The sequence below is a fragment of the Triticum aestivum genome, chromosome 1A (genome assembly GCF_018294505.1).
Source record: "Triticum aestivum cultivar Chinese Spring chromosome 1A, IWGSC CS RefSeq v2.1, whole genome shotgun sequence".
Lineage (NCBI taxonomy): Eukaryota > Viridiplantae > Streptophyta > Magnoliopsida > Poales > Poaceae > Triticum > Triticum aestivum.
In genome coordinates this window covers 554,071,699-554,081,162 of record NC_057794.1, presented here as the reverse complement: position 1 = coordinate 554,081,162, position 9,464 = coordinate 554,071,699, and the positions used below count along the sequence as shown (strand labels likewise).

Sequence of the window (9,464 nt, the reverse complement as noted above, 5' to 3'; positions counted from 1 at the left end):
TCCCACGGTCGCACCGGTTTTTGGTTGGTTCTAGAACGTTACCTCAATCAAGTTTTTTTCCTGTCTTTTTCGCTTTTAATTTTTTGACCTTGTGAACTTCTCAAAAATATAACATTTTTTCAAATTCACAAATATTTTCAAATTCGTGAACATTTTTCGGAATTGGGGAACTTTTTTCATATTCAAGAAAAAGTTTGCAAGTCTGGAACCATTTCTTAAAATTCAGAACAATTTTTTAAATCCAATTTTTTTGTAAATAAATTCAAAGTCATGAATACTTTTTGATATCTAGAAATTCTGCAAGCATTTTTTAAAATTCTGGAATGAAGATTTGAAATTTGGGACACTTGTTTCAGTGAATATTATTTGATATTCAGAAATTATTTTTGAAATTCACGAATATGTTTTGAATCAGGAAACACTTTTTACATTTTTGGTACAATATTTTAAAATTTGCGAACATTTTCTGGAATTAACGAACATTTTAAATTTAGAAATTATCTAATAGAGAATAAAACAGGCCAAAGTACATAAAACTGACTGAAAACTCGTTTTGTAAAAGAAAATCCATCAACAAAATAGATAAAAAGAAACACCAAAGAACCTCGTTGGTAGAGCTCGTGATGCTATGTGGGTCAGTCCAGTTAACCCTCTAGGGGGAGGGTGTGTGTTAGGTCGCTCCCCAAACAATTTTACGCGCGCATTAGGAGCTCTCTCTCTGTAGGAGCAATGCTACATCTACGTATGGAGTTATGAAACTTTTAAGTAATTAGCCAGTTGGCAGAATATGATAGGGATTAGGAGAGAGGAGGGGCCCACCCCATTGAAAATCAGGGGGTGGGGTGGGGGGGGGGGGGAGGGGGGCAGAGAATTAGTTCGTAGGTCTAGAATTATTGCTCTCTGTAGCATCCGTTTGCCCTTTTTATCACCCCTTTTGACTTCTTCCTACTTTCTAAAACTTCATTTGCCTACTAATTTCAATGATCCTCGGCAAGAAGTCAATGTTTGCAACCTAGCTTTTATATTCCAGTTATTAACCAAACATTCTAAAAAATATATTAATCAAACATATTCTCCTGCAATTTTTGTTACTTGAATACACTCCTGCAATTTTCATTATTGGCACAACTTATTTTGGAATGATTTGAACACGCAAATTTCATTATTGGCACAACTTATTTTGAAATGATTTTAACACGCCTGTGGCCTGCCACACAACTTAGAAGAAGAGGTGTGGCAAAGTCCAGCCATTATATTTTTTTACAGGAAAATACTAGTACAATTTTTGTGACAAAGTCTAACTATTAACCAATCATATTCTCCTACAATTTTCATTATTTAATAAGTATGCTTGGGACTTCCTTTTTTCTTAACTCCTTAAGGACTCTTTTTTTTTTGACGAGGACTCTTCTTCTTGTTGTCCAGAATGCTTTAGTAAGCATCAGAAACTTGCCCCCCCCCCCTCCCCAAAAAAAATCATCGCAAACAGAAAAACAGCCCCAGACTTGTATATTTTTTGTACACAAAGATTGTCCGAGCATTTTGAGACAGACCCCAATCAATGTGACAATCTCAATTTATTTGCTCGTTACATCATGCCTTGGTGCATTATTGTTGATTGATCTGGAATTGTCAATCTTATGATGCTGGCAACAATGGGCTGCTGTGACAGACCAGGTTCGCGTCACTGTCAGGAGCAACATGGAATTTGCTCCCCTGAGGTTTTTAAGTTACATCATATATGTACAGGCTATGTATAAAAAAAAAGCAACTATGAAGTGATTCCAGTAGAAATCATTCTTCACACCAAACTATCAGAGATTCTTTCTCCGGAATTTCTGGTGGTTACTCCACGACCACGCGAGCAAGAAGACCACGAACGCTATCCCCGCCGACCTCCAAAAGATGATCAGCCAGGTAGGCATCGGATCATGAAAAAGACCTGGCCAGATTAATTCCGATTTCCGTATGTTAAGACACTTAAATGCCGATTTTGCAGCGCATGAAACAGCAGGGTATATGTGACGAGGTGAGAAAGGTGAGCTCACCATGCCCAAACTTCATGCAGATAAGAAGCTCCACTATGCATATGGCTACAGAGAGCCAACAGAAAGCCCCGACCTTCTTCACCGGTTTGCTGAGGTGATCAAAACAGTTCATGGCCAAATGTCAAAAGTCCATCAATAAATGCATGCTTAATTTGTTCACAGGTTTGTGCAGAGGAACTGAGAAGTACCTGTCCTGCAGGTAGGAGTTGTACTCGCGGATGGTCGGGATCGCAATCAGCCACCACAGGATCAATCTGTACACAACCAAGGGATTCCTTGGAGGGATCCAGAGACAGAATTTAAGGAAAAATGTGTTGAGCTCCACCATCATGAAAACGACGCAGAGGAACAACACTTGGATGAACCGCAACGGCCCCATGAAGGGCTGCCATTGATCCTTGTCCCACTGTGCAGGAGTGAACTGGCTCAACGATCTTTTCACCTGCAAATTAAAAGGGATGCAGTAGATGGTGTAAGCAGGCTGAATCAAAACCAACTAGTCTGCACAGCTAAGCTTCAAGATTCAACGAAAAATCACACTGACAACACTGACACCAGCTTATGTTGAACTTTTTTATTAAAGTTTAGTTAACTAATATAAAGTCAGTCAAAAGTTCCCATGAATAAACTGTGAAAAGATGATAGAAACAGTATAGTTTCTTTTAAACAACATTTCCTTTTCTCAGACTCTAGCTAGCTTCCTTCCAAATCAACGTTTGTTAGGCCATACCATCATACCAATTCCTTAGCTGTACAAAGGCTGATTGACAAGTTTGGTTGTTTGTAACAGGCTGTGACTGTTCACATGTGGGTACAGTGCCAGATAAATGCATAGATAATTGGCATGCAGCAGACAAATTATGGAAGGGGAAAAAATCATGGAACAATAATGACAAAAGACCGATTTGAACAGCGCAAGACACAGCCCCACTGGGATGCCCTTGCATCATGTTGCCTGGTATCTCACATACAAGAAGTCAAAGCAATTCACTTTTTCCTCAGTAACTGGCTGACAGCAAAGGTTTCATGGAGTTACTGGTCTTGCACTACAATCTGGTCAGAGTCTGTCATAACTCAAAACATTATTCATACTGTAAATTTTAGAAAGCCAGAGGAGACCGTGGGAATCTGACAAGTACAGGATCTTGGCCATTCATTGTGGCAAAAGAACACTGATGTGCTCATTAGGGACTGTGGATGCAATTGAATCATGAGACAAGGCGGCCATTGGTCTGTTGATGTATTTTCAGTGAACATACCTTACCCATGATGCTGGGCTGTCGGCTCAGTCCAACCCATTCATATGTTTTACCATCGAAGTATCGGACCGTGTGCATTCCCGCCCAAATACCTGAATCAGAATACCAGAATTTCAGTAAAAGATTGCACCTGTGACAGAACTAGCAGTTGGTGCTCAGGCAAAATGATGAGGTGTTGCAGCAACAGATAGAAATGGTTTACTGAAGTTCAAAAGACGTCCAGGTGAAATATCATGAATTTTAAATGACCTGAACACCGTTAGCTCCCGTACACATAGCATTTGATAATTAAACTAGCCATCCCGTCAACATAAGGGCAATCAATATTCGAAATAGTGATTTGTGTATTAATTAAAGACTTGTTTCGCTAGTGGTACTTGCAACAGAAAGTCCAGCTTCTACCACTGAAGCAAATGATCAAGAGAAACTAAATTTTATTGTCAAGTAGGAAGTATGTATAGCAATCAGTAGTATGTCGATCACGCACTACAGCTTATCCAGTCCTTCCAAATTTTGGATACATCACATCAACATTTTTAATGTTATCATGTTACAGTTGATAAGGTCAGATTCAGAGGAACTGTATCAAATCAAGCAAAGCGAGAAGTACTCGGCTATTTGAATATGCATAAATCTGTTACAGGAAATTTCTGGGTAATACAAGGCATGAAAAAGGTATGCAAAGTCATTAAGTGCCTTTAGATGTCTCACCAAACCAATTGCAGATCAAGATGTCCAAGATAATACTATCCCACCAGCACTCATTAAAGTTTGGCAACATATGTCGGAACGTAAGCTGCAAAAAGATGATAATAAGCACACTTCATTGTCAAAGACGGCAATAAGGAGACAAAAAACATAACTCCTCCCAAACAAGACGACCAGATCTAACCTCCATTAGCTCAAAGCCAATCGACAAGACCCAAAGGAGAGCTTGATTCCGTATCATTACAGCCTTGCCCCACCAGCCCAAAACATGGGCGACCACAAATTCATCAAACAATGTCTCCTATATATTGATCACGGAAGCCGTCAAATTTGGTGGAATATAATGACAGCAACAATAAAAACTAGGCCATCTTCATGAAATGGGAAGGTTCACACGGAAATCATACATAAATATTTATGAACTTGTTTTTAGGGTTTTCTGGAACATACAGACGGCAATCGGCTCCATAGGATCTCTCCGGTAACTCTGCATTTGGGTAAAAAAAAGGGGATTATGAACAATCTTTTCACATTTTAACCACTGTTGAATGTGAAACTAACTAATTCACACAAAGACGTTACCAACTCCAAGATCAGGAGAAAGGTGTTTCATGAACCGGCGAGCATCATCACGATTCTGGAAAACGAGGGAGAAATTAGGAGAAGGCACTGTATAATCTATGATGTAGCACACATGCACGTTTGTGGCATTTACTCATGAAGTGTCAAAATCAATGTGTTAAGATGCTAACAGAACAGTAACAAATAGTGTGCATATATCTAACCTGGAAAAGAAGAAACGTGAGAGCAACAAGGTAAACAACCGCCAGCCCATGCACCAGGCGCCAGAAAGCAGGATGGGGCCGAATAAGTATCCTGTCACAATTTTTGCCAGATGGCTGAATTATTGTCCATCAAATCATCCAATGAGACCAGCACACCAAGCAAATTTACAAGAATCTTAAATCAACTGAATTTGCATAATTAAGCACTAATGTTCAGTTTCTACAGAAAAACTTAAAAACTGAGAAAAAAATAACTCACGTTGATGGTGCCTGGAGTGTGCAATAGGCAAGGAACACCGCAATCATAGCCCAGACACCCCTGGAAAGCGCCAGCAAGGCAAAAATCATGTCAGCGTCGCTCGCTCTCCCCAATCATTTTTGCCGAAAAGGCGGCATCAGAACCCATTTTTCCCCAGCCGTGTTAAACATGACAGCGAAAAGGAAAATTCAGGTTGCATTCAGCCATACTACTACTAGTACATAGTACCTCTTGATAGATGTCGAGCTGCTGTGGGAGGCAGCGCCCTCCGGGTCCAGAGCTCCACTCGCCCAGCTGAAACGGGAAACAATTGAATCTCAGGTCAGATGGCCTCCAGAGAAAGTAATGAGCAGAAGAACAGTCCACATTTCTTCAGTAGTACTACAAGTTACTGAATCCGTTGCTTGCCCCGCATGAGTTCAGACACATCTTTCTTATGGGAGATGGGATGGCTTGGCACTCAGCTCACTCAAGGGAGGATTGTCTCTGGGGTTTGTTTAGCTCCTCTAAGCTTGATGGGGGCAGTTGTCACTCTCATCCATCCATTCATCAAGCAACAGCAAGGGTGTTCTTCTAGAATGAGGCGAAATGCAGCCGAGCAGCAGAAGAATATTTTCAGATGATAAAAATTGGCATGAGATATTCGGAAAAGATTTGGATTCTCATCACCACTCCTACCCCTACACTCTCCTAGGTTAGGTTGGCTCATTATGCTTCAATCATTCATTGAAAAGTTGAATCCTTTGGCACGAAGCCCATTAAACTTGGACTGAGAAAAAAAAGTATTCTTCTCTGGAAAATAAAACAGCCATGAAGGGTGTACAACTCTGACACTGTTGCAGCACCTGATATCCCTGCACGCTCTTGTACTTGCCCCGGCGCAGAGCGCACGCTTTTTCACATCTGGTTTTGACTTTCACAGTCGGTCACACCGCACGGCCGGCGGAAGAAGAAGAAGAAGAAGAAGAAGAAAGATAAAAAAAAGCTCGGGAATTGCGACGAGCACGAGAGGAATCAATCGACCGGGGATGGGGATGGTGATTCGGTTGCTTACATGAGGAGGCATGCGCCGACGAGCAGCACGGAGATGGTGCGCGGCTTGTAGAGCCAGGCCGTCCACGGGTCGTACTCCTCCGCCGGCGGCGTGCGCGGCCGCGCCCTCTGCCTCGCCGCCGCCGCCTCCATGCCGGCCCGAAACAGAGGAACGGCAGAACGGACGCCGCGGACTATCGGCGGCGGCGACCGCCGGCCAGACGGAGGCTCGGGAGGAGGTGGCTAGACGCCAAGAAGGCGGCCTGCCGCCAGCGTCCCGACACGTATGGATGGATAGGCTGGCAACTGCCGCCCGAGAAATCAAGGGAGAGTTGAGGACTCCAGCTGCCCTCGTGGCCCTATCCGTAGCGCTGGCCGAGGAAGGATACAGAATTTGGCGGAAGCGGAGGCGGCGGGCGATCGGAGCCGGTGGGAGCCGAGGAAGGAGGAGGCGGCGGCGCTCTTCTTCTTTAAAGAAGGAAGGCAGGCGGAGGGAATCGGGAGGAAACGGGACGGGACGGGGGAGGAGGCGTGTGCGATGGAGTGTCCACGTACGACGCGGCGGCGCCACGGAAATCACGGAACCACCGCCGTTCCGTTTGCCCCCTGGCCCGGCCTACGACGCTCCCCCTCTCTCTCTGGCAGGTCCCCCGGCTCCCCGGGCTCGGCTGGCACCTAGGTAGGGCCATTATTCCCGGCCCGGTTCACCAACCAATTTTGTTGGATTCCACTTGTATTTTTCTCACAGAAACACCACGAAAATTGTGAGAAACGTCAAACAATGCATAGAAATACATTGAAACACTAAAACAAAAAGGGGTACGTGTTTGTTTACGGGGACTTATTGATATAGGGACTTCAAAAAAAATCCATTTTAGTCTCATCTAAACCAAACATAAAGGACTTATAGAGACTTAAAGTGGGCATTTGGGATTTATGAAAGAATGCCCTCAAGAAGAGTCTTTTTGGGACTTTTAGGCCTTCTTTGGTTTGTAGGAATGTCATAGGATTTCTATAGGATAGGATTTGCATAGGAAAATTTCCTTTGAGGCCCTTTGGTTTGTAGGAATGGATTCCTATTCCTATATAGGATAGAAATCAATCCTTCACATTTTGGAGGAAAAAAACATTAGCTAAGACTCAATGGAAAAATTCATATCCTATGCATCAAATGACATCTCTTTCTCTATGGGAATTGAGATGCATGTCATCTCACTTCCTATGATTTTTCTATTTCTACAACATTTCTATCCTAGGATTATCATAGGAATAGGAATTCTGTAGGAAATGAGATGGCATGTATCTCAAATCATATGAGTAGGAATAGGAAACGAGATGTCATTTGATTGACACCAAAGAAATTTTTCCATTGAGTCTAGGCTCATTTTTATTTTCCTATGAAATGTGGAAGATAGGAACCAATCCTATATAGGAATAGAAATCTATTCCTATGAACCAAAGGGCTCTAAAGGAAAAAATCCTATAAGAATCCTATCTTCTAAAATTTCTATGAAATTCCTCCAAACCAAAGTAGGCCTTAGTTGTAACATGGTCTTTTAGTCCATGTTTAGTCTCAGGAACCAAACACATAGGAACTTTTTAGAGACTAGCAACTTTTTAGTTGGGACTAAAAAAACTCCTAGAACTTATGAAGCAAACAAGGCCGGAAAAAAAATACATAATAGTCTTCATCCATATGCTTTCTTTTATCTCTTTTTTTTAGAAAACTTTCAATCTACTCCCTCCGTCCCAAAATATAAGAACATAGTGTCAAAAACGTTCTTATATTCTGGGACAGAGGGAGTATTTATCAACTGTCATGGTACTATAAAAAAATACCAGAAGTAAGAATTACATCCAGGTTCGTAGACGACCTAACAATGACTATACAAGCACTGGAGAGAGCCGAAGATGTGCCAGCGTTATCGTCCCTCTCTCAGCGGAGTCGGGTAAACATTGTTGTAGTAAACAGTCGAGAAGTCGTCGTGCTAAGATCCCATAGGATCAGCGCACCATAACAGCAACCACTGCCGATGAAGAGAAGTCTAGATAGGAAGGATCCAACATGGATACACATAGACGAACGGAGACCACGAGATCCGTCAGAGACACACCTCCATACGCCCTCCAAACATCGCCGGGACGAGGGCTAGGCAGAGATGACCTTATTCCATCTTCAAGAAGCCGCCTCCGCCTCATCTTCCTGAGTATGACACAAACCCTAACAAAACTAAAAACAGAACATTGTTTTCATCTCCGTCTTCTTAGCAAGTCCGTGAAGAACACTCTTGATATCATCAAAAAAAGTGTCGTTAGAAAAGAAAGGTTGTAAAAAAATGCACTAGAATCTCCAATGACCAATACACCCCGCCATGGGTTACAAGAACCGCAGTGGAAACCTGCCACGAGAGGCAGGACAAACACCAAGTACTACATCCTTACAAAGCATGTAAATGTGGTCAATCCTGAATTTTCTTTTGAGAAACACGTACTCACCCTATGAAACCCCTATTTCTGTAAGCACCTTTCCACATGAAAAAAATGGACATTGTGCAAGCTCCATCACAAAATATCTAGCCTGTCTAAACCATGCTCGGTTCATTCGTTAACTGCCAATAAAAGATATGATGTACGTGTCGGAAAACCCACCCATCAAAGTAAATTGCAACACATACATATGCGTGCGTTCAATGAGAGGAGACGAAGACGTCTGTGGCGACTTCTCAATTTCAGGATGATGTGCCGGCTCAGTTTCTTGGAAATGCTCGCAGGGATAGCGTGTGCGTGCTTGCGTTCATAGGGATGAATGTGCGTATGTATAAGCGTCTGTGTCTGTATTGTGTTTGTTAAAAAGACAAATACATATGTGATATGAGTGTACACATTGTCGTGTTTCTCTAGCCTGCTCGACTACTCGGCGTCGTTTGCTACTCGCACCACATGTAGGCGTGTACGTACGTAGGTAGGTGGGCAGGCATAGGCAGGGCCGGGTGAGACTCTGGCACCGAGTACGTACAGAGGAATCTTGCCTAAGGCGGCCAAGGTGAATATGTTGGCCAAGGGTACGGAGTGCAGAGGAGACCGGGATGGCCACCGCGTCGTACCCTAGCGACACGTACGACGGGCGAATATGATCCGGGACGTCACGCTCAAACCCGCACGGATACACGTCGCGGCACGGCCCCTCGGACTCCGGCACGGCACGGCACGGGCGCTTGGGTCCGACCACGGACGCGGCTCCACGCTCCGATGCCTCCCCCGCGTCGCTCGTCGGGCGCGCGCACGCTCCCTTCTTGTGCGACTCCTAATTTAATCCTTTGAGAAAAGACACAATCATTCCGGTTCAAAATGTCAACTAAGTGTCAGCTCAAAT

At 43.4% G+C, this 9,464-nt stretch overlaps 1 protein-coding gene across 1 annotated transcript; it reads right to left on the bottom strand.

The window, feature by feature from the left end:
* Nucleotides 1-1,558: 1,558 nt before the first annotated feature.
* Nucleotides 1,559-6,688, bottom strand: LOC123067183 (CDP-diacylglycerol--serine O-phosphatidyltransferase 2). Its single transcript, XM_044490097.1, has 12 exons — nt 6,114-6,688; nt 5,288-5,353; nt 5,060-5,119; nt 4,801-4,891; nt 4,598-4,652; nt 4,423-4,502; nt 4,200-4,316; nt 4,019-4,103; nt 3,308-3,399; nt 2,237-2,490; nt 2,049-2,137; nt 1,559-1,942 (listed from the first exon to the last, which is right to left on the bottom strand). Exons 1-12 carry the CDS (start codon nt 6,242-6,244, stop codon nt 1,815-1,817), a joined length of 1,248 nt encoding a protein of 415 aa, XP_044346032.1. The 5' UTR covers nt 6,245-6,688; the 3' UTR covers nt 1,559-1,814.
* Between the last annotated feature and the right edge of the window lie 2,776 nt (nt 6,689-9,464).

Excerpts from the sequence above, each read along its gene's own strand:
- LOC123067183 (XM_044490097.1), bottom strand. The coding sequence starts at position 6,244 with ATGGAGGCGGCGGCGGCGAGGCAGAGGGCGCGGCCGCGCACGCCGCCG. Across the intron at positions 4,653-4,800 it reads TCACGTTTCTTCTTTTCCAG|AATCGTGATGATGCTCGCCG; the intron begins GTTAGATATATG and ends CTCGTTTTCCAG. Across the intron at positions 2,138-2,236 it reads AACTCCTACCTGCAGGACAG|CAAACCGGTGAAGAAGGTCG; the intron begins GTACTTCTCAGT and ends TGATCACCTCAG.